At 37.8% G+C, this 26,186-nt stretch overlaps 1 protein-coding gene across 4 annotated transcripts in view; it reads right to left on the bottom strand.

Annotated features, from left to right (window-relative positions):
* R3HCC1L (R3H domain and coiled-coil containing 1 like) overlaps positions 1 to 26,186 on the bottom strand; it is a 91,812-nt gene that overhangs the window by 5,953 nt on the left and 59,673 nt on the right. For 3 of the 4 annotated variants that reach the window (XM_082408073.1, XM_082408072.1, XM_082408074.1), the window contains 4 exons: positions 10,638 to 10,813; positions 4,349 to 4,419; positions 3,367 to 3,462; positions 2,723 to 2,863 (listed from right to left, as the gene is read on the bottom strand). In XM_082408073.1, coding sequence (XP_082264199.1) covers positions 2,723 to 2,863; positions 3,367 to 3,462; positions 4,349 to 4,419; positions 10,638 to 10,813 — 484 coding nt within the window. Of the gene's footprint in view, positions 1 to 1,176; positions 1,335 to 2,722; positions 2,864 to 3,366; positions 3,463 to 4,348; positions 4,420 to 10,637; positions 10,814 to 26,186 lie in introns of all 4 variants that reach the window. The other variant, XM_082408075.1, reaches the window with a different exon arrangement.

Here is a 26,186-nt window from a genome sequence, read left to right as displayed (position 1 = left end):
GAGGAGAAACAACTGCTTAAAATATCAGGTTCGGGGCTTCCCTGGTGGCGCAGTGGTTTAGGATCTGCCTGCCGATGCAGGGAACACGGGTTCGAGCCCTGGTCTGGGAAGATCCCACATGCCGCGGAGCAACTGGGCCCGTGAGCCACAACTACTGAGCCTGCGCGACTGGAGCCTGTGCTCCGCAACAAGAGAGGCCGCGATAGTGAGAGGCCCGCGCACCGCGATGAAGAGCGGCCCCGCTTGCCGCAACTAGAGAAAGCCCTCACACAGAAACAAAGACCCAACACAGCCATAAATACATAAATAAATAAATAAAAATTAAAAGTCACATTGTTCTAAAAAAAAAAAAAAATCAGGTTCATATTTTCTTTCTTACTCAAGGCAGATATCCCCACCAGACTGCAAGTCTTAAGGAGAGGAACAACATCTTGCCGTTTCTCTAACTTTCCTAATTAGGGAGCACAATGCCTTGCACAGGGTAGGTACACAGTGAATTCCAAATGTAGTTGATAGTGTATCACAGGCAATTGAAAATAAAAAGAGTAATGACAAGATAAAAGTATGCACTGGCATCTGTGCTGGACTCACCATAAGATGATACTGTTACTACTACTACTAAAACAGCAGCAGCTCATACGTACCACACACTCACTACAGGCCTAGAGAAACAGGAGGGAGAGTGCTCCCATGGGTTTTAAAGATGACTAAGTATCTTTTGTGGGTTATCTCACTTGATTTCCATTTTATGGATGAGGAAACAGAGGCCTCCAGAGAGTAAGTAATTTGCTTAAGGTGACATAGCCAGTAAATGGCAGAGCTTAGATGTAGACCCAGGCAGTCTGATTCCAGAGTTTATAATGTTATTTCATATGCTGTACTGACCCCTTTCCCTCCAGTGGAAGAACTGGAACAGAAGTATCTGTTCTGTTTAATACCTAAACAGTACTTTTAATTTCCACAGAAAAAAATCTTTAAGTGAGAAGTCTTGGGCTCCATGCAGGCAATTACAAGAGTATATATATGCTCAATGCATAAAGAAGCCAGAAAGCTATATCAGGAATTTTCCATACGCATTTTCTCAGATATAAAGAATGGGAGAGTTCTGAGACATAATAAAGGAAGAGTCCTCTATAACCTGTATAGATTCAGGACCAATGGATAGGAGAAACTTACCACTGTGGGTCTCTATTCACAACTAAACGCCTTCTTTAAAAAAGTAAGTAACAGGGTACCCACTGAGCCAACAGCCTCATTTTAATTTCATCACTGAAATGTCCTTTGTATAGCTGAGCATTTAAAACAAATTCAAGTGGAACAGTATGCTGATGTGCCTACAGAGAAACAGAGGGGGATACTCAGGTGACAGCCATACAAAACTATTATTGCAGTACCTGTAGAAATACGGGTGATATTACACGCATAGGGAAGCAGGATACATTGCAAAAAGAATCACATCTCCTTTTATAGATACCATTGTTATTACCCTCTATTGATTTTCTGAGATAACTGTGGTTATCACAGAGAAATCATCTTCCTCAGAGATAACCAATTAATAAAGGGTTAAGGACACTGCACATTCTACTTTAATCTAGCTCTGACAGTGCCATATATAAAAACCAGAGGAATCCTCCCCTGTTTCTATAGTCTGTAGGAAGCCTTTGAGTCAAGAATGCATGGAAAAAATCAAAACTGCCTCATTATAATCATTAAGGTTTCAAAAATTAGTTGGGTTCAACTCTGAAACTCTAGCACCTGCCATGACACACTCTGTCACTGGTTATCTGGCCAGTGCAGCTGAGAGTCTGCAAGCTGCCTGCTATCACCAAAGCAGAGTGGACAGGAAGTATTAATGGCCTTGTTAGACCGGCAATAAACAAGGAGTTTGAAACTTCCATTCGTTTAATGGAAAAATGAAGTTACTTTTCGGTAAGTGGAATTTTCAGAATAAATTGCCTTCACAGATTCCACAGATGGAGGGCTAAGGCAATCAGACTGTCGAAAGCCTGAAGGTTGACAAAAAGCACTTAAGTGCTAACCAGAGTCCCAAACCTTTACGTACAAGTCAACAGCCTATAAAGGGGAGAGAGATTTAACCTCAACTACAAACTATAGGGAAAGAAAAACCCTGCTTGTGGATCAGTTGAAATATTCTGAGGACTCTTAAGTACTGGAAAATAATCAGAAGATTAGGCTAACCTAGATGTGCTCTAATGGAGCCACTCAGGACTGTCTTTAAAGAAAAAATTACCTTCTACAGTTATTATCATCAATGTCAGATGCTGGCTTTTCCTTAATTTGTCTTCTATCTAAGATCTAAACCATTTGATAATATCATGGCAATCATGGCCCAGTAAAACCACAGCAAATAATGTTTTCTGCCTGGGAGACTATTATGTCTTCATAGGAATATTTTTCTGAGAGTCGGGAGCAAGAACTATAGAAACAGCCATGGATAAGCTGAAAGGACTGAACCTATCTCTTGGAAAACAACAGTAGGAACATGGATTAGGATGCCTTGGTGTGTGGAACAGGCAGACAAATTCTAAAATGTCTTCCTCCTAAATATAAGGCATGAAAACAATTTCAATATATGTAGGAGGTTTCTAGGAAATGGAAATGCCAAAATGGAATGGGCTTCATTCTTTTTTTTTTTTTTTAACACATGCCTTATAGTGAGCTCTAAAGGGACTAAAGAAGAACACCATCAACTTCAACTCACCACGGGCTTCTTGCAGTTTCTTAAGTTCTGCTTCCCGTTCGGTTTTGCTCTGCTTACTTCGAACCCCAAGGGCACTGATGACTAACCTTCTGGCTAGGGCTGCTGAAGTCTCAGGACGCTCCTTTGCTGGCTGGAGAAACTCTGAATGGGAGAAAGGGAGGGAGTAGGAGGGAGTAAGGAAGAGAAAGCACTCTAGCTCCAAGTGATTTAACTCAGTAATTAACATACCAAATAGACTAACAAGGGCTGCATCAGCAGTAATTAATACAAGCCTGATAGATGAAGAGCAGAGGAAATTAACATGGCAAAGCACAAACAACCCTGCCTTCATTATCTGTATTAACACAATTTCTTACAGTGACTCTATCAAAGCTAAACACTGAGGTAAACTAGATAAGGATGTCATCAGAAAATGGTTGCTGCATTGCTTGCAGTTAGTATCTCCCACTCTCTCCAAGTGGCTACTCCAGTGCTATATTTCCAACACAGCCTTTTCTATTTTCTTTTTTCCTTCAAATAATATTTCCTTTAACACTAAAAATAAAAGTGATATGTCCTTAGAACTCTGGATGCTATACAAGTGCTGGAAAAAACAATATCACCACTATCAACAAGAAAAAGCTCCTGAGATTATATAGGCTTACCAGCATAAGCTCTAGCTTTGGCCTTGGCTGCTCTCGTGGCCTGCGACAAGGGCCGGATCTTCACCATGGTATGTTTACTACCCAGAGCATCACGAGCTGTAAAGAGAATAAATATAAAGAAGTAGAAGACATGAAGAAGAGTGATGCAAAAATTTAAGGCTAGTTCTTAGAAAGTATTTCCTAGATGTTATGCTTTATTTTTCATCATGAGCAAAAGAAATGGTAAGCTCTAGAAAATCCGTAAGGAACAAAATGGCAGTGATTATTTTAGAACAGGGATCAGTAAACTATAGCTTTGTGACCAAATCCAGCCAACCACCTGTTTTTGTAAAGTTTTACTGAAACAGAGCCATGCTCATTCATTTGCATACTGTCTAGGGATGCTTTCTGGCTACAACACAAGAGTTAATAAGTAGTGACAGAAACCTTATACCCTAAAATATCTACTATCTGGCGCTTTACAGAATAAGTTTGCAGACCCCTATTTTAGGTGATTCAGACAGGAATCAACATCTCTAATTTCTTTGAATGCCTCTGCATCAGATCTATCATGAGGCCAATGATATAAGTGAAAAGGCCAAATCATATATTCAGAAAGTAGGTATTACAAATGCTCACTGGACAGGTTAAAGGGCTACTGCAAATTCATTTGTCGGGGAGGGGGGTAGAATCAAAAATATTTTAAGATTTAGTCATACTGGCTTCTTAAATCTTTACCTATAATCTGTTTATGCACTATCATAACTGACAGCTATGCAGCAAATAACCTTGGAAGGAGCTCTCTCTCCAAATACCACTGGATTAGGATAAAAAGGGAGAGGGGGAGCAAATGGGTACCAAAGTAACATGCCTCAAAAACCTCTACCTGCCAATTATCTGTACTGACTGAATAAAATGTCAGGTGGCTGGAACAGAAAGCAAATAAGGACAAGTAGTAGGAGAAAACAGACAACAAGCACATTGAAATCCATTGGGTGAATACCTGTAATCGGACTGGAGAATACTCCTAGGGCGTGTGTATCATCCACCCATTTAATATCAAATCCTTTCTTTCTGCAACAAAAGAACAGAATTTTATTCCTTAAAATAAAATTTACTTTTCAAAAACATCTTTCAAATAGAGTCTCATAAAGCATTTCATGATGAGATAGAAACACTCAACAAGCACACATGTGGAATGGGGATAATGACACACAAAATGGCTTGGGGTACAGAAGAAGCCACTGAGTTTTAAAAGCAATAATACCATCATAAAGAACTACCTGGGAGCATTTTACATTGTCAGCCAGTTTATAGACATCAACTAATTAATCCTCACATGTTCCCTGGGGAGGTAAAGTATTTATCACACTTTTTACAAGGGATGTTTTTAGGGGACTGGAGCTAGAAGAGGTGGAACGAGGAAGCATGGGAGGGGCAGAAGATTATTAGAGGAGGAGGTAGGCAGGGAAGGTCACCTGGATTTAATGCAAATGTAGGCTCAAGGACAGAGACAAGAGACAGAGAGGAAGAGGGAGACAGGTCATTCAAAGCAAAATCAATCAATCAATCAAATAAGGGAGAAAAGGGACAACTCTAATCAGAGAGGCTGACCTATTCTTTCTTTCCAGTTGTAGAAGTGAAGTAAGAAAGGGAAACTCAGGTTCTGCCACCTTCAGACCATGGGCAGGTTTAATCTCTCTGTAAGCTAGGTCTGCTCATCTGTAGAAATGGGTACAGTTCCTTCATAACAGAGTTGCTGCGAAAACGGAAGTGAGATCATCCATGACAAGGCAAAGGGCACGGTGTTGAGCACTTAGTGGACATCTAATAAATGAATGGTGCCCATTATTTTTTATTATTAATAGCAATATTCATCAGGAAGATGATTAATATTGATGAAGATGTGATTAAAATATGAAGTTGACTCTGGTGTTTGACTCAACAGGCATTATTATTATATGCTTTTGCACCATGACCTTTTCTTTTTTTTATAAAGCACTATAAAGAAAAAAAAAAAGGCAACTGCTAAAATATCTTCCCTCTTTAACAACTAGTCAAGAAAAAATTTCCTTTGAAGGAAAAAGGCATAAAGAGGCTTTGAAGGTTAGTTAGACAATTTCCTGAATGTAAGGGTCAATTTGACCATGGCATAAAATGACCACAGGGGTTGAAGACTATGAGAAAGTTCAACAGTGGAAGTCTATATTATAAGACAGTTGACAAAAGACAGAGAAAAACTTAGATGGGCTCTGGAGGGCCTTTTAGACTTCAGAATTTCATAACCCTTTAAAATGCTTCCCCCTTTTGAGAATGTTTTCCTGTTTCATAGAAAAATGATCTGCAGGTAAGATTAGGAAGAAACAAAGCAAGGGAAGTTAATAATTCTTAAGAAATAACTGATCTTCAGGAAATTCCAGACATTAACAAAATCAATCCTTGGTCTTAAAAAATCATCATTATTAGTGACAACCTAAGGTAGTTCTAATTTTGGATTTAATCTCATTGACTGCTTTTTAAAATCTATTATGCACTTTATCTGGAACAGACCCTGATACTGGGTCTTAACATAATTGTAATGAATTAGACTGACTGATCTACACTATATGTTTAGTGTAAGATCTATGGCAGAGAGTGTTAACTGTCCTCCATGATCTAGTCACTCCTCCTCTCTTTTAGTTACTTAACTGATAAGTGCTGCCCCTGTCCCCTCAACCAACAAAATTTAAGTGAGATACCTGGCTGCTAGTTTTGCCTGTTCTAGAGCTTTACAGAAAAACAGGGTGCTTGTTTTTGTACATAAAGTTTCAATGAATACAGCCACACTCATTGTCTGTAGCCACACCTATTGTCTATGGCTACTTTTCTGCAACGATGGCAGAGTTGCCTAAAATAATTACTATCTAACCCTTAAGGAAAAGTTGGGAGCTATACTCTAATTCAAGATGTACATGAATTGAATTTTAAGTTTAAATTTGTATGTCAGACAATAGACCTGGTTCATTGTTAATGTCAGGATTGGAGCATTAAAGTATAATCCCTTCTTGGTAATGACTTGCTTCCAGACCCTGAAAATCTTTTTCTTAATAACTTATTTTCGGGATTATTTCTTTATTCCTGAAGCTTATTTTTTCTTATAAGCTAAAGATACAGAGGTATACTTCTGACTCTTTTACCTTCTCATACATATGTATGAATTATATACATATATAAGAGGTAGTGCAATTATTCTCAAACCCACTTATATCAGTTTTAATTTATATTTTCACTACATAATTTAATTTATTAAATAAAATTAAAACGATGAAATATGAGTGTGAAAAAGAAAAGTTGTGTCTATGGTTTGGAAGACTAGAGAAAGATAAAGTCACTAAAAAAACCCAAACAGCTATTATTAATTATGTTTGGGCAAAAGAGCTTAAAAAAAAAAGAGAGAGAGAGAGAGAGGGAATTCCCCGGTGGTCCAGTGGTTAGGACTTGGCACTTTCACTGCTGTGGCCTGGGTTCAATCCCTGGTCAGGGAACTAAGACCCTGGAAGCCACGCGGTGCAGCCAACAAAAATTTTAAGAAGAGAGAGAGAGAGAGAAAACATTTTAACCTATAAGGAATTTGCACTCAGGTGACTCTGAAGGGACATTAAAGTTCTTGCTGGAAGTCACAGGTGATATCAGGGTGACATATAAGAACTCAATAGAAGATAGTCTGCCATCAACATACTAGTTACTTAAAAAAAAAAGGCCTTGGCACCACATCAAAGACTGGCAAGTAAATGGACATTTATATGTACTGTTAAAATAAACTGGTTGAGACATATAACAATCATTTTTTATCATTCTCTACTTGACTATTTCTATCTCGGTGGTCAGAATAACCTCAAATCAATAATTTAATTTACAGCTCTTTTGGACTGTTAGGGCCCTTGGTGCCTGGCAGAAGAAAACACATATCCTCTCAGGAGATATCCTCTTCTTTTACTGTAAGCCTCAATTCCCATAAGTAAAATTCCAAAGGAAATGGTCAGCTGTACAGATTTTTTAAAAAGTAACTAAACCTCCAAAAAAGAAGCAAGGCACTATGAGTGAGAATTTGCAGAAAGAGAATTAAAAGGACTTCAGGTAAAGAAATTACCAGACATAGACTATAGAAGGTCTATGTTCAATATACTTCTTGAAAATATTTGGAGAAAAAAAAGAAACTAATGACCATGCAGATTTGAAAAATAGAGAACTTTGAAAAATGAGAAACATAAAATGAAATTTAAAAATTCAATGGACAGATTTAACAGCAAATTAAACACAGCTGAAGAAATCAGAAAGTGGAAATTAGAGCTAAAAAAATTACTCAGCATGTAATGGAGACAAAGAAATGGAAAATATGAAAGAGATAACATGAGGATTAAGTGAGAAGGTTTAATCTACTTTTAACTGGCATCTTAGAGAATATAAAAGAGACTAGTACAGAGGCAATATTTGAAGGGAGAATGTCTAGTGTTCTCCAAAACCAATGAAAAATACTAGCTCAATAATAATAATAACAAAAGAAACACAAAGCCACATCATACTGAAAATGCACAATACCAAAGACAAAGAGAAAACGTTAAGAGCACCCAAAGAGAAAAGAGAGATTACTCTCAGAAGCAATAGTTAAGACTTTCAGCTGGCTTCTCATCCTACACTAAGAAAGCCAGGAGAAAGCAGAATAAAATCTTCAAGTTTCTGAGAAAAACAACTACCAACCTAGGATTCTCTACCCAGCAAAAATGTCTTTCAAGAATGAAGTTCGGGGCTTCCCTGGTGGCGCAGTGGTTGAGAGTCTGCCTGCTAATGCAGGGGACATGGGTTGGAGCCCTGGTCTGGGAAGATCCCACATGCCACGGAGCAACTAGGCCCGTGAGTCACAACTGCTGAGCCTGCACGTCTGGAGCCTGTGCTCCGCAGCGGGGGAGGCCGCGATAGTGGGAGGCCCGCGCACCGCGATGAAGAGTGGCCCCCGCGTGCCGCAGCTAGAGAAAGCCCTCGCACAGAAACGAAGACCCAACATAGCAATCAATCAATCAATCAAAAAAAAAATAATAATGAAGTTGATCAAAATGGATTAAAGACCTAAATGTAAGGCCAGACACTATCAAACTCTTAGAGGAAAACATAGGAGGCAGAACACTGTATGACATAAATCACAGCAAGATCCTTTTTGACCCAGCTCCTAGAGAAATGGAAATAAAAACAAAAATAAACAAATGGGACCTAATGAAACTTAAAAGCTTTTGTACAGCAAAGGAAACCATAAACAAGACCAAAAGACAACCCTCAGAATGGGAGAAAATATTTGCAAATGAAGCAACTGACAAAGGATTAATCTCCAAGATTTACAAGCAGCTCATGCAGCTCAATAACAAAAAAACAAACAACCCAATCCAAAAATGGGCAGAAGACCTAAACAGACATTTCTCCAAAGAAGATATACAGATTGCCAACAAACACATGAAAGAATGCTCAACATCATTAATCATTAGAGAAATGCAAATCAAAACTACAATGAGATATCATCTCACACCGGTCAGAATGGCCAGCATCAAAAAATCTACAAACAATAAATGCTGGAGAGGGTGTGGAGAAAAGGGAACACTCTTGCACTGTTGGTGGGAATGTAAATTGATACAGCCACTATGGAGAACAGTATGGAGGTTCCTTAAAAAACTAAAAATAGAACTACCATACGACCCAGCAATTCCACTACTGGGCATATACCCTGAGAAAACCATAATTCAAAAAGAGTCATGTACCAAAATATTCATTGCAGCTCTATTTACAATAGCCAGGACATGGAAGCAACCTAAGTGTCCATCATCGGATGAATGGATAAAGAAGATGTGGCACATATATACAATGGAATATTACTCAGCCATAAAAAGAAACGAAATGGAGTTATTTGTAGTGAGGTGGATGGAGTTAGAGTCTGTCATACAGAGTGAAGTAAGTCAGAAAGAGAAAAACAAATACAGTATGCTAACACATATATATGGAATCTAAGGAAAAAAAAAAAGGTCATGAAGAACCTAGAGGCAAGACGGGAATAAAGACACAGACCTACTAGAGAATGGACTTGAGGATATGGGGAGGGGGAAGGGTAAGCTGGGACAAAGTGAGACAGTGGCATGGACATATATACACTAACAAACGTAAAATAGATAGCTAGTGGGAAGCAGCCGCATAGCACAGGGAGATCAGCTCTGTGCTTTGTGACCACCTAGAGGGGTGGGATAGGGAGGGTGGGAGGGAGGGAGATGCAAGAGGGAAGAGATATGGGAACATATGTATATGTATAACTGATTCACTTTGTTATAAAGCAGAAACTAACACACCATTGTAAAGCAATTATACTCCAATAAAGATGTTAAAAAAAAAAAAGAATGAAGTTGAAATAAAGCCATTAAGAAACAACAACGACGACGACGACAACAAAACCCAACTGAGTGTGTTACCAGCAGACTGTTACTAAATTAAATGCTAAAGAACATGTTTCATGCAGGAGGAAAAAGATTTCAGATGAAAGATATAAGATGCAAGAAGGTATAAATGAAGAATACAGAAAGTGGATGAATCTGAATGCTGATAATATAAAACAATAATGTAACATCAAATGGAGTTTAAAAAGAAAAAAAGATTCAAAATACTAAATCACAATAGCATATTAGCTGGAGGTTGGGGAGACATTGGAATGGAATTGGGGAATGGAGTTTAAAACCCTTAGAATGTTTGGAAAGAGTGTAAAAATATTAACTTTAGCCACTGATAAATTAAGCAGGCATTTTATAATTTCTAAAGTAACCACCAAATAATAGACATAGGATCATTTCCCAAAAATATGGAAGGAGAAAAAAATACCTCATCAATCCAAAAGAAGGCAAGAGAAAAGAGAAAAAGATGGGACAAGTAAACACACAAAAAAAGATGGCAGGCATACATCCAAATATATCAATAATTACAATAAATATAAATGGACTAAATGCACCATGAAGACAGATTCCAAAGTCATTATTGATGACATTCTTCTTAAATGCTAAAATGGGGTCTAGAAAGACTACTTAGCATTTTTTAAAGGAACCGAGAAGAAGAGTGGTTTGATACGGATTTCTAATGGACTTGGAAAAGACAATAAACAAACTTGATGCTAAAGTAAATGCCGAATAGAAACGGGAATAGAAAAACAAAAAAGATGATCTTTCAAAAGACATTTTAAGAAAACTTCATTCCACCTTCCCTAACATCCCCAATCATTTGCAAGTACTTACTGATAAGTGCAGAAAATCCGTAGGAGATCTTCAGTACGAAATTCTTGGGGGAAGTCATAAATTTCAATGACATGTGGGAATTCACAATCACTGAGGTCAATATCAGGAACTTCATGGTTGTAATAATCAAATATAGGTTCTTGGATGCTTTCTCTATTCTTCATATTCCCTGATAACTAGAGAGGAGGAAGCATATATGTGACTGTTACATCAAGCCAGAGCATTGTAAAATATCCTCCCATATATAAACAATCCTCTTTGTCTCCATGTTCCTATTCCTTAACCTTTATCATTTGTCTCTGTTCATGAACACAATAATGACTGGGCTCTATCACCCAGCTTATATTATACATGTGGAATACTTTGATTAATGTGGTGAGTTATAAACAACACATCTTAGAAAATGAATTTCAGAAAATAGCTGAAGAGATGAATTAATAACATTTGTTTTATTTGAGCTTATTGATCAGACCCATAGTTTCGTTTCTGAAAGTGAACAAAAACAAAATTTTTAAGAATAAAAACACTTTGTTAGTCTACCTTTCGTTGACAGTAGCTTACAAAGAAATTTGTTATAACAAATGTAAGTGGCACAAGTAATTATATTTAAGTTCCCTAGCATTAGAGCTACCTAAAGGAATTTCCACACAGCAGGTTAATACAGGAATTAATAGTAATGAAGAATACTTAAAATTCTACTATTCTAAGAAAAAACTGAAGGCTAATAACTATGTCATACGAGATGCAGGAGAATGGAAAAGGAAAAATGGAAAGTGGCAGCAAAGCCATGACAGTCATTTTGTCATTCACCTAGAGCCTAGTACTGACCACCCAGAGCCTTCAGACTCTAAAGTGTGTTCTCTCTGTTAATCAAAAGTCCAACTAGAGACCTTCAAACTTTCTCTCTTTCATACTGTGCCTCTTTTCCCATCAAATGAGAAAATGAGAATTTGCAATGTCAAGGATGTATCTCCTTTCCTTGGAGAAGTGAAAATGGATTTAAGAATTTTATTTGGGAGGGAGTGAGGGAGGAAGGCGATTTAGGTAAAATCGACAAAAATGTTTATTTATTGCTGGGTCTCTAGTTCCTTTTCTCCACTAAGCTTCAGTTTTACATCTTAAAAAATGGGAATAATAACAGTACCAACACTTTATAGATAGGTGTGCAGATTAAATGAGATGATGCAGTAAGTGCTAGCACACTACGTGGCACCTAAGTAAGAATTCAATTTCAACCCAATTTAATTATATTTTAACTAGGTGTTAAATCTATTATAGGTCAAGCACCATGTTATTTCCACCCTGCTTAGGATGTAGAAATCAGGAAGAGAATATTCCTCACACCGTAACAATGAGAAAAGACCAACTGACCTATAAAATCATAACTTTTCTTGAGTTTACCATACAGCTGAGTATGCAACACAGAGTACACAAGGAAATTGAAATCCACAGGATGACATGTCCCTCCAAAGAGAAACAGAATATATAAACTGTTTTGCCTCTGGCAGATCATGGGAAGAAGTGGCCACCACATGAGTGGGCAAGAAGATATCAGCTAAATGTTTAACAAATTCTTAAAAGCCTAGAGTGGACTGGTGTATCGGTTTAGAATAATTCAGAGCCCCAGAAAGGAGGGTAATCTGCAATTACTTGCAAGTCCATCCTTATGCCAGTGCCACACTTTCTTGATTACTGTTGTTTTATAAGTTTTGAAATCAGGAAGTTTGAGTCTTCCTATTATGTTCTTCTTTTTCAAAATCATTTTGGCTATTCTGAGTCCCTTGCATTTCCATATGAATTAGAGGATCATTTTGTCAATTTCTGCAAAAAAAACAGGACAGCTGGGATTGAGCTGGATGTGTTAATCACTTTGGGTAGTATCTTAACAATATTAAAGAAGATAAACATGGGATGTTTATTTAGGTCTTCTTTAATTTCTTCCAAAAATGTTTTGTAGTTTTCAGAGTACAAGTTTTATACTTCTTTTGTTAAATTTATTTCTAACTTTTTTATGCTACTGTCACTGGAACTATTTTCTTCATTTCATTTTTGAATTTCTGGCATGGACTTTTTGAGTTACTTTGCAAAAACCAAACCAAACAAACCACTGCATGTCCATGCATTTATAAATTGGGGCTAAATTATGCATTGTGAGAGGTAAACAATGCCTAACTACAAATACCTTGGAACTATAAGAACTGATTATAATGAGGAAGAAAAAAGAGAGGCAGGATAGTCTGGCAAGGAAATTTGATTATGGCCCTTTGCTCTAATCTGGTCAGCAAATTTGAACTTGTATACTTACATCCCATTTTTGAGGTAACTATTAAGCATTTCAGCTTCTGGCACTGATTAAACGCAAAGTGTAAATAATAGCAAAACACACAATTCCTACTCTACATTTCATGGGAAAATAGATATAAAGCCTACAAGTAACATACTCCTGACTAGTTTTTCCTATAACACTCAAGACTCCACTATTATCAGGGACTCCTAACTTTTCTTAAGAGGAGAAGAACTTTGTTTCATACTCCCATGGTACTGATATTGTTAGAATCAGCTTACATGTCTACTGGCAACACATTTTTGGGGGAGGTAGGCTGATAGGTAGCAGGCCATACTATTAATGGTGTTTTCTCCTGAGAATTTCAACAAAACATTCAAGGGGGCCTTGACAGGGTAAAGGAGAAAGGAATATGTGGCACAGAAGGGGGAAATGTCTAAGAGAAGACAATATGGTATAAAGTGAGGATCAGAGCATGATTGTGAGAGGGGAGTGGGGGCGGGCAGGGTAGAAACCACTATCAGACAGGGGTTAGACACAGTAATACAGATGTATTTCAGGAAAGGCCCTAAGATTTGATGCAATGACTTTTTTGCAGTAGACCTGTATTGTCCAACACAGCAGCTGCCAGCCACATGTGGCTACTGAGTACTAGAAACATGGCTAGTCTGAATTGAGATGTGTTTTATGTATAAAATACACATCGAATTTCAAAGACTTAATACAAAAAATAAAAGATCTCACTAATAATTTCTTATATTGATTACATGTTGAAATGATATTTTGGATATATTAAAAATACGTTCTTGACTTTACCTGTTTATTTTTACTTTTTTAAATGTGGCTCATAGAAATTTTAAATTATACACCTGGCTCACATTTGTAGTTTGCATCATATTTTTACTGTAGACAACTGAAACATTTACTGTTAAGAGTCACATGTATTGAGACAATACTTGTCACAACTGTCAATGTGAAACCTTCATATTTTATGACCAACCTTCATATATTTTTCTTTCATATGGCTAATAAATGTTTGATAGAGCAACAATAGAGGGGAAAGGTTTACAATTTGATTCATTCTAATCTATTACAGTCCACGGGAAAGGAAAGTTTGCAAACAACTCAGCAAATAATTTTCAGTTATGAATCACAAATATTTTATGATTTTTACCAGTGGCCTGTCTTGCTGTTTATAAAACATAAGTGAAATCTGAGTATTCCTTCATATGTAGAACCAGCTTCCACAAAACCATTCAACTAAATTAAATTATCTTCCCAAAGTGAGGGTTTTAAGACTCTTATAAGCCTAGTAATCTGCTTTTGAAAACAAGTCTAAAAAATAGTACTTATTCAGAGTTAGGAACACATACAGACTGAAAGTGAGGGGATGGAAAAAGATATTCCATGCAAATGGAAATCAAAAGAAAGTTGAGTAGCAATTCTCATATCAGACAAAATAGACTTTAAAATAAAGACTATTACAGGAGACAAAGAAGGACACTACCTAATGATCAAGGGATCAATCCAAGAAGAAGATATAACAATTGTAAATATTTATGCACCCAACATAGGAGCACCTCAATACATAAGGCAAATGCTAACAGCCATAAAAGGGGAAATCGACAGTAACACAATCATAGTAGGGGACTTTAACACCCCACTTTCACCAATGGACAGATCATCCAAAATGAAAATAAAAAAGGAAACACAAGCTTTAAATGACACATTAAACAAGATGGACTTAATTGATATTTATAGGACATTCCATCCAAAAACAACAGAATACACTTTCTTCTCAAGTGCTCATGGAACATTCTTCAGGACAGATCATATCTTGGGTCACAAATCAAGCCTTGGTAAATTTAAGAAAATTGAAATTGTATCAAGTATCTTTTCGGACCACAATGCTATAAGACTAGATATCAATTACAGAAAAAAAACTATAAAAAATACAAACACATGGAGGCTAAACAATACGCTACTAAATAACCAAGAGATCACTGAAGAAATCAAAGAGGAAACCAAAAAATACCTAGAAACAAATGACAATGAAAACACGATGACCCAAAACCTATGGGATGCAGCAAAAGCAGTTCTAAGAGGGAAATTTACAGCAATACGATCCTACCTCAAGAAAGAAGAAAAATCTCAAATGAACAACCTAAACTTACACCTAAAACAATTAGAGAAAGAAGAACAAAAAAACCCCCAAAGTTAGCAGAAGGAAAGAAATCATAAAGATCAGATCAGAAATAAATGAAAAAGAAATGAAGGAAACGATAGCAAAGATCAATAAAACTAAAAGCTGGTTCTTTGAGAAGATAAACAAAACTGATAAACCATTAGCCAGACTCATCAAGAAAAAAAAGGGAGAAGACTCAAATTAAGAGAATTAGAATGAAAAAGGAGAAGTCACAACTGACACTGCAGAAATACAAAGGGTCATGAGAGACTACTACAAGCAACTATATGCCAATAAAATGGACAACCTGGAAGAAATGGACAAATTCTTAGAAATGCACAACTTCCGAGACTGAACCAGGAAGAAACAGAAAATATGAACAGATCAATCACAAGCACTGAAATTGAAACTGTGATTAAACATCTTCCAACAAACAAAAGCCCGGGACCAGATGGCTTCACAGGCAAATTCTATCAAACATTTAGAGAAGAGCTAACACCTATCCTTCTCAAGCTCTTCCAAAATATAGCAGAGGGAGGAACACTCCCAAACTCATTCTGCAGGGCCACCACCACCCTGATACCAAAAGCAGACAAAGATGTCACAAAAAAAGAAAACTACAGGCCAATATCACTGATGAACATAGATGCAAAAAATCCTCAACAAAATACTAGCAAACAGAGTCCAACAACACAGTAAAAGGATCATACACCACAATCAAGTGGGGTTCATCCCAGGAGTGCAAGGATTCTTCAATATATGCAAATCAATCAATGTGATACATCATATTAACAAATTGAAGGAGAAAAACCATATGATCATCTCAATAGATGCAGAAAAAGCTTTCAAAAAAATTCAACACCCATTTATGATAAAAACCCTCCAGAAAGTAGGCACAGAGGGAACTTACCTCAACATAATAAAGGCCACATATGACAAACCCAAAGCCAACATCGTTCTCAATGGAGAAAAACTGAAACCATTTCCAGTAAGATTGGGAACAAGGCAAGGTTGCCCACTCTCACCACTATTATTCAACATAGTTCTGGAAGTCCTAGCCACGGCAATCAGAGAAGAAAGAGAAATAAAAGGAATCCAAATCGGAAAAGAAGAAGTAAAACTGTCACTGTTTTCAGATGACAAGATACTATACATAGAGAATCCTAAAGATGCTACCAGAAAACTACTAGAGCTAATCAATGAATTTGGTAAAGTAGCAGGATACAAAATTAATGCAGAGAAATCTCTTGCATTCCTATACACTAATGAATAGGAATAGATGAAAAATCTGAAACACTCCCATTTACCATTGCAACAAAAAGAATAAAATACCTAGGAATAAACCTACCTAAGGAGACAAAAGACCTGTATGCAGAAAACTATAAGACACTGATGAAAGAAATTAAAGATGATACCAACAGATGGAGAGATATACCATGTTCTTGGATTGGAAGAATCAACATTGTGAAAATGACTATACTACCCAAAGCAATCTACAGATTCAATGCAATCCCTATCAAACTACCAATGGCATTTTTCACAGAACTAGAACAAAAAATTTCACAATTTGTATGGAAACACAAAAGACCCCGAATAGCCAAAGCAATCTTGAGAAAGAAAAACAGAGCTGGAGGAATCAGGCTCCCTGACTTCAGACTATACTACAAAGCTACAGTAATCAAGACAGTATGGTACTGGCACAAAACCAGAAATACAGATCAATGGAACAGGACAGAAAGCCCAGAGATAAACCCAGACTCATACGGTCACCTTACCTTTGATAAAGGAGGCAAGAATATACAATGGAGAAAAGAGAGTCTCTTCAATAAGTGGTGCTGGGAAAACTGGACAGCTACACGTAAAAGAATGAAATTAGAACACTACCTAAAAACATACACAAAAATAAACTCAAAATGGATTAAAGACCTAAACGTAAGGCCAGACACTATAAAACTCTTAGAGGAAAACATAGAAGACTCTATGACATAAATCACAGCAAGATCTTTTTTGACCCACCTCCTAGAGAAAGGGAAATAAAAACAAAAATAAACAAATGGGACCTAATGAAACTTAAAAGCTTTTGCATAGCAAAGGAAACCATAAACAAGATGAAAAGACAACCCTCAAAATGGGAGAAAAGGGGCTTCCCTGGTGGTGCAGTGGTTAAGAATCCACCTGCCAATGCAGGGGGCACGGGTTCGAGCCTTGGTCTGGGAAGATCCCACATGCTGCGGAGCAACTAAGCCCCTGCAGCACAACTACTGAAGCCCGCGCACCTAGAGCCAGTGCTCTCAACAAGAGAAGCCACCACAATGAGAAGCCTGCACACCACAACGAAGAGTAGCCCCTGCTCGCCGCAACTAGAGAAAGCCCACGTGCAGCAACGAAGACCCAACACAGCAATAAATAAAATAAAATAAATAAATTTATCAAAAAAAAAAAGAATGGGAGAAAATATTTGCAAACAAAGCAACTGACAAAGGATTAATCTCCAAAATATACAAGCAGCTCATGCAGCTCAATATCAAAAAAACAAACAACCCAATCAAATAATGGGCGGAAGACCTAAATAGACATTTCTCCAAACACACACAGGAGGAATTAGAGAAATGCACATCAAAACCACAATGAGGTATCACCTCACACCGGTGAGAATGGCCAGCGTCAAAAAATCTACAAACCATAAATACTGGAGAGGGTGTGGAGAAAAGGGAACCCTCCTGCACTGTTGGTAGGAATGTAAATTGATACAGCCACTATGGAGAACAGTATGGAGGTTCCTTTTAAAAAACTAAAAATAGAACTACCATATGACCCAGCAATCCCACTACTGGGCATATATACCCTGAGAAAACCATAATTCAAAAAGATACGTGTACCACAACATTCATTGCAGCACTATTTACAATAGCCAGGACATGGAAGCAACCTAAGTGTCCATTGACAGATGAATGGATAGAGAAGATGTGGCACATATATACAATGGAATATTACTCAGCCATAAAAAGAAACAAAATTGAGTTATTTGTACTGAGGTGGATGGACCTAGAGACTGTCATACAGAGTGAAGTAAATCAGAAAGAGAAAAACAAATACCGTATGCTAACACATACATATGGAATCTAAAAAAAAAAACCAAAAAACAAATGGTTCTCATGAACCTAGGGGCAGGAGAGGAATAAAGATGCAGACATAGGGAATGGACTTGAGGACATGGGGAGGGGGAAGGGTAAGCTGAGACGAAGTGAGAGAGTAGCATGGACATATATACACTACCAAATGTAAAATAGCTAGCTAGTGGGAAGCAGCCGCATAGCACAGGGAGATCAGCTCGGTGCTTTGTGACCACCTAGAGGGGTGGGATAGGGAGGGTGGGAGGGAGACGCAAGAGGGAGGGGATATGGGGATATATGTATACATATAGCTGATTCACTTTGTGATACAGCAGAAACTAACACACCATTGTAAAGCAATTATACTCCAATAAAGATGTTAAAAAAAAATAGTACCTGACTTGCTATGACATAATTGCCTGATTCCTATTTGTAGAGGGGGACAAAAAGGGTGCAGAGAGTAGAAGGTCAACTAGGCATGGATCACTGAGCTTTTTATTTTTTGTTTGATCCTAGGTTCTTCAAGATACAAAAGGAAAAACAAAAAGTTCTGAAGTCACAAGTTACTCTCTACAAACAAAAAATAAATATATGCTACATTATTTTGGGATAAAGTTATATTTATATCTGTCAGATGGGCATGTTGGATCAGCTGTTATTGTTATCCCTATTATAAGGATGGAAAATTGCATCACAGAGAGACTAAAGGACACCCCTAAGGTTACAAATCAAATTACTGATAAAGTTTGAATCATAACTCAGGTCTCCTGACCGCTAGTCTAGTATTCCTTCTGTAACATGATGAAATGGCCTTACAGTGAACAAAATCAGAAACGGTGGCTATATCAATGTTCAGGACAACTAATTCCCTCTGATTAAGGATTTATGGATACACGCAGTTCTAGGAGGAAAGGAGGGAGGGAGGGAGGATCAATGGCAAAGCTGAAAAGAACTCAGGGGTACTGATTTCTTTCCAGTCCTATATTCGAGATACCATATAGCTTATAGATTAAACTTCCCAAAATACTGTTTTGATCATGTCATTCCTTTGATTAAAAATCTTCAATGGCTGTATTTAAAGTTCATAACCTGGACCCAACAACCTACCTGTGGTTGGCAGAATGACAGCCTCTCAAAGATGTCCATGTCCTAATTCCCTCAACTTATGAACATGATACATGGCAAAGGAGAATTAAGGTAGCAGGTGGAATTAAAGATGCTAATCAGATGACTTTAAAAGAGAGATAATGCCGGATTATCTAGGTGGGTCCAATATAATCACAAGGGTCCTTAAAAGCAGAATTGTTTCAGAGACAGAAGAGTCAGTGTGTCAGAGTGAGGCAACATGAGAAAGACTTGGCTGGCCACTGCTGGCTTTGAAAACGGAAGGGGGCCATGAGCCAAGGAATGTGGGCAGCATGTAAGAGAAGCTGAAAAAGGTAAGACAATGGGTTCTCCCCTAGAGTCTTCAGAAAGGATCACAATCCTGCCAATACCCTAATTTTAGTCCAGTGAGACCCCTTTTGGACTTCTGACATCCAGAACTGTAAAAGACAATAAATTTGTGTTGTTTTAAGACAGTAGTTTGTGGTAGTTTATTACCTCATTAACAGTGTACTAAAATATATACTACCTTTCTAGCTTTATGTCATGTCATCCCTTAAAATATGCTACATTCCAACCAAAGAGTAATACTATGCCTAAACACATCTTGCTTCTTCCTGCCTATTGCTTTGATCACATTATTTTTGGTCACACGTATAATCTGATTCTTCCTCTAGACTTCTACAGCAATTACCTCATCTGCACTACTTTTACAGTACTCACTGTATAACACCCTATATTAATAAGACCTGTCTCTTCCTCCAACCTCAACCTGACCACCTAACCAACAAACATTTAATGTATGTTGAACATAACATTAGAGAAAGAACTTGAACAAAGAATTTTAATATGTAATAAAGTTATAAGAATGAAGAAGGTATTACCAGTGGGTAGAGGGGAATGAACTTTGTTTCCTTCACTGCCCAAGTAAAGAAATTATACAGAGAAAAGTACCATAGGCAGAAGTGTACAAAGGCATGCAAGGAGTGTGGTATTCATTAAAGAGTTCAGTGTGGTTACACTAAATAATGTGAGGGCTTGGGGGAGTGCTTTGGGCTTAATTGTGTCCTCTCAAAATTCATGAGTTAAAGCCATAAACCCCAGTACCTTAGAATATGACTGTATTTAGAGATAATGCCTTTAAACAGGTATTAAGTTAAAATAGGGTAGACCCTAATCTGAGTGGTATCTTTATAAAAAGAGGAAATTTGGACACAGACACAGAGGGAAGACCATGTAAAGACACAGGGAGAAGATGGCCATCTACAAACCAAGGAGAGAGACCTCAGAAGAATCTAATCCTTGCTGCCACCTTGATCTTGGACTTCTAGCCTCCAGAATTGTGAGAAAACAGATTTATGTGGTACTTTGCCATAGTCAGTCTAGGGTACTATGCTCTGGCAGCCTTAGCAAACTAATACAGGGAGTAAGGCTGGAAAGAAAGGCTGGAGTTTCAGTCTCCTCATCAATATTCTGATTCTATAATTCAACTACAAGGGACATGTCATATTTATCCCTATATTGCCCCCCTGCACACACTATCTTGCACAAACTAGGCATTCAAAAAATACTTGTGGAATGAATAAAATGCACAGGCCCCAAGTTAATTACTTTGTCCAAATGCATGCTTATCAAGACTGATTCTACATAGAGCCTCCATCAATAAGAATTTGATTTATGCAACATATATTTTTTAAATGATTCTGGATGGCATTCTGAAATTTGGGGGGGAAAATGACACTTTTTTAATTTCCCTTTGCCAATAAACTTTAATTGTTCTGGTTATATAAATCATGCAGAAAATCCAATTTAATAAATTATAAAAGGAAAACAACAACAACAAAAACAAAATTTCAAAATAGATCATCTAAACTTCTGATAGTGACAAATTCAGGACCTAAACCTGGGAACATTCCATATTTTTTACAAGCTCTCACAGCCTGGAATGCCTTGTCTGCTCCTGATCCTTCTCTTTTAAGACCCAGCTTCAATCTTTATCACCTCTTGAAGCGTTCCCTATTGACTCCATTTTGATGGTTTCTCCATTCCCTATACTACCATATCATAACCCTTGGCAGTTGGATATATACCGTATTTCATCAATTCTAAGATGCACATTTTAACATCTCCAACATCAGTATGCATCTTAATCATGCATATTGTCACTGCTTGTCTGCATATGAATGAGCACCACAAGCACCAGTACTAAAATTTGCAGAAAGGGTGGTCAGCAGGGTGGAAGAAAATCTGAATATAAGAATAGCCCTATATAAGTGCAAAGATGGCTTAAGAATCGAGCAACAATGATTTTTGCTTCTTTTATGTATTCTTTTAAGAAATGCTGTATCATCAAAGTTCTTGATGGCACAGAAGATGGTAACAGGATGGAACGACATCAGTATCAATGACTGAGTCAAAAAATTATTAGGACTTCCCTGGTGTTCCAGTGGTAAAGAATCCACCTTCCAATGCAGGGGACACGGATTCGATCCCTGGTCGGGGAACTAGGTTCCCACCCGCCATGGGGCAGCTAAGCCCGCGCGCCACAACTACTGAGCTCGTATGCCTCAACTAGAGAGCCCAGGTGCCACAAACTACAGAGCCCATGTGCCCTGGAGCCTGCGCGCCACACGTAGAGAAGAGAAAACCTGCACATCACAACTAAAGAGCAGCCTGTGCTCCACAATGAAAGATCCCACATGCCTCAAATGGAGATCCCACGTGCTGCAACTAACACCCGACGCAGCCAAAAAAACAAATAAATAAAATTAAATTTAAAAAAAAAGAAAAAAAAGGAACACTTGGGTTCTAATTCAAAAAGAAAAAAAGAAATCATTAGAAAGAGTTGGACTATAAACACAAAGTTTTAGGAAACGAGAACCAATTTCTTTCACATTTTCTTTATGTAAGAAATGATATGTGATAAAAAATTTATGTCTAATTAAGAGCTCTTTCAGTATGTATAAAATAAAAATTCTAAAGGGTAAGCATTGTGTAAAAGTTTAATTTCTTTCTTAGTGATACATAAAATAATGATATATTTCACAATCAACAGCATTTTCAATTCAGTGAGATAGAATACTTCTTTATTTTTTTCTAGACATTTCTGAGAATAAGTTTCATCAGCTCCACAAGACTATAAACTCCTTAAACATTCTTATCCTTCTCTTTTATCCCTCATATCACCAATATCAGAGCTGGGCACAGTATAGCTGTACAATGTCTGTTGATTGGCTGAGAGCTTTAGGTAGAGGCAAAGGCTTACTGTCATGGAAAGAGCCCAGGGTTAGAAACCTAGAATCCCAGGAGACTGGGATTCTAGTGCCAACTCTGGCACTAACCTTAGCTAGGTCAGTAACAACCTTTCTGGGCCTTATTTGCCTTATCTATAAAGCAAGAGGTAAACATAAAACATTATGTTACAGGTCCCTTTCAATGCTAACATTACACTTTTTTAAAAAAGATGTACAGTTTTCTCTCTTAGGTTAAAGTTCCAGGTCCTAGTCCTTATTGTTCAAGGCCTATGTTATAATCCTGCCTCTGATCTTGGAAGGCAGGAATAAGAATACTTCCGTAGGTACTTTTAATTAAACGTAATAAACCACTTTAAACTATAGTTGTGGCTATAACAAATTTAAATATTGGGGATATCAGGAGGTTACAGGGACATGGACAACAGAGACTTGACCAGGAGTTAATGGTATAACATTACTGCGGTTACTTCAAATATCACCATGTCTATTTACATAATTACTTACAGAATTAACCCATATAGCTAATTCTCAATTTTGTAGGTTAGGTTATTCAAACCTTTTGTTTCTATTTTCTCTTCCACTGTTATCCTGTAGCTACTTAACTGCTTACTAACTCAGTTTCTACTCTTCAGTAGATACTGAAGAAAATAAATTTTTCATGTTTGTCCATGGTAATGTGAATAAATCAAAAGCTAGAATTAAAATGTTTTACCCATTTAACTTCCTATCTTTGGCAAATAGGGAAATAACACTATTTTTTTTTAAAGTATTTCAAACCTTTTCAAATTTTTCATGACCTAAGTTCAAACACATCCAAAAAGAGTTCCCTTAAAAGATAATAAAACTACAGTGTATAATATACAGCATAAGTTATGGCTTCCATCCCTTTTCTATACTGCTTTGGGCATAAATCCTTTATAACAGCAGAAGGATAAATTCAGACTTTTAAACTCTAACTTTTTTTAAAATTAATTTTTATTGGAGTATAGTTGCTTTACATAACATTTTATATATTAAATATAAGCGTAGATAATGTCTTCAGTGGTGTTCCCTATCTGCAAATGAAATTATCTAATATATCTAGGCTATGCCTCCACTGACCTTATCAAGAAACCAAGGCCAGAAATGCAAACTTTGACTTCATAAAATTTATTAACACAGAATGAGTAGAATGCCATTCAAGGTGCCATCTAAAGATTTCTCTAGGGACTTCCCTGGTGGTCCAGTGGTACAGAATCTGCCTTATAACGCAGGTTCAATGCGGATTCAATCCCTGGTCAGGGAACTAAGATCCCACATGCTGCCGGGCAACTAAGCCCGCGTGCCACAACTACTAAGCCCGCGTGCCACAACTACTGAGCTCGTGCGCCTCAACTAGAGCCCACATGCCGCAAAGTTCACAGCCCACTCGCTCTGGAATCTGCGTGCCACAAACTACAGAGCACATGCACCCTGGAGCCTGCGTGCCACAACTAGAGAAGAGAAAACCCACATGCCACAACTAGAGAGAAGCCCACGCCCTGCAACAAAGAGCCCACGCACCACAAGGAAAGATCCCGCATGCCTCAGTGAATATCTCATGTGCTGTAACTAAGACCTGATGCAGCCAAAAATAAATTAAATAAATAAATAATAAATAAATCTTTAAAAAAGATTTCTCTAGAATAGGTATCAGCAACATCTCAATATCACTGATTATCATCAGTGAGAGAAATCCATGGCCATAGCTTTGGATTAAGGCATAGTAAAAGAGAAGAAAGGGCAAAAGTGAATACGAATGCAGAAAAGGAAAACAAAAGGAAATAAGAAAAAAGAAAGCTACAATAATGAAGCATGTCAGATGATCACTTACTGACCCCAGTGCCAGAGGACACATTTGAGAGCTCTAGTTTCCTCTAATGAATAGTAACGTATGGTACATGAATATATGGGCAGGGACCAAGTGAATATCCTGAACCAACCTGGACCTGGCTCCTATTTAGACAGTACAGAAAGGTTAATGTGGCAAACTGATGCTGGCATTCTTGGGAAGATGCTATCCAGACTGAACAGTGAAAACACTGTAGTCGATTAAATTTTAGTCAAGGGGAAGACTGAGAAAGCCGGGGAGACATATCTGGATTTCCTCATCTTCCCAGCATGACTGGGAAGACTAGATGGAAAGATACCACTGATGAAGTATGAACATGAGTAGGCACACACAGAAGGAAGATGGTTTGGGAATGAATGGTGTTCCTTTTTCTCTTTTCCATGGTCATACATTGTTAGCAACCTTCTATAACAAAAGGAAACTCCTACCTAAATATTTACCGCTACCTAAAAACACACATCAGGACCAGAAATGGCCAATGAAGGGACCAGATGTCAGTGTCTATCAACATCAACGTTATGCTGCTGGTATCTTACTAACCCTCCTACCAATAGGTTTGCTGATCAGTACAGGAGGCATCAGAGGAAGTTTTATCTAGACAACAATAATTCCTGTGTGCTGGTACCAAGATCTCAAAGGGTTAAAAGAAGTCATGCCAACATCCTTTTCTTTATCAATTATCAACTTCAATTTCTGGGCATCCCATACCACGGTTTTAGGAGATGTGTAATCTTTGGAGACTCATCAAGAGTTGCAGTTCTGGGAGCTCAACAATGACCTAACCCCTTCAGGCAGTTTTAGAAGTTCAAATGTCATAGAAAACTGCTTCACATGCCAATGGCTACCACACCCTGCTCTAGAGCATACTTCCCTGCCTATTAGAAGTACTAGGTATACCTCTATGGCTAGCCATTGTCAACAAAGAAATAGGCCAGCTGGGAAAAGAGCCAAAAATCTTTGGTTGGAAAGTTTTCAAGGTAGGCAGACACTCTGGTTTAGCCTTTAATAACGTACATTTGGAACAGTATAAATAATAAATTAGGAGTAATAGTCACCAAAGGGCTATTAATGTTCTTGGATTTGTGACATCTTTTAATAACATTATTATTATTACATCTTCTAAAACCCAGAGCACAGGAGGCAATAGCTTGGAGTTGGATCCACTACTTGCATTCTCAATCCAACTTCTTTCTTGCTCTCATCTATCTTCATGCCTCAACACAGACCCCAATCCCTACCAAACACCTCAGAAGATATCCAAATGCAATACCCAGGCACTGGCTGTCTTCAGCTTAAAACACTACCTGCTCCGTTTTCCTGCCATTCCCAGCTTTAGGTCAGGCTAGCGTCCTCTTTGGCTATATTACTATGCTCCTCAAAAGACTCAGTTGCCTAAATTCTTTTGCACCTAAACAGTGTTAAGAGCTGAACAACAGAGTTGCACACCTAAACCTCCCTCCCGCCAATACAGAAGCCATATCCCTAAGCTACCACACAGAATCCAAGTTCCAGCAGCAATGATGTTTTGAAAGTTCCTGGAGGCTAACCTAAAAAGGCAGAAAGCAACTCTACCCTACTGCCTACATCCATTCAGTAAATATTTACTAGGTCTACCATGTACAAAAGGCCCTGTGTCCCATGCCCTTTTTTTGTAGGAAGCTGTTTCTTCTCTTCCATGTACACCTGTGCTCTCCTACCCACCTTAAGCAGTCCCTTTGCCAACTCCTAAGAACACTGCT

The sequence above is a fragment of the Balaenoptera borealis genome (assembly GCF_965194805.1).
Source record: "Balaenoptera borealis genome assembly, chromosome: 10".
NCBI lineage: Eukaryota > Metazoa > Chordata > Mammalia > Artiodactyla > Balaenopteridae > Balaenoptera > Balaenoptera borealis.
The sequence above is the reverse complement of the archived record's forward strand: the minus strand, read 5'-3'. Positions and strand labels throughout refer to the sequence as shown.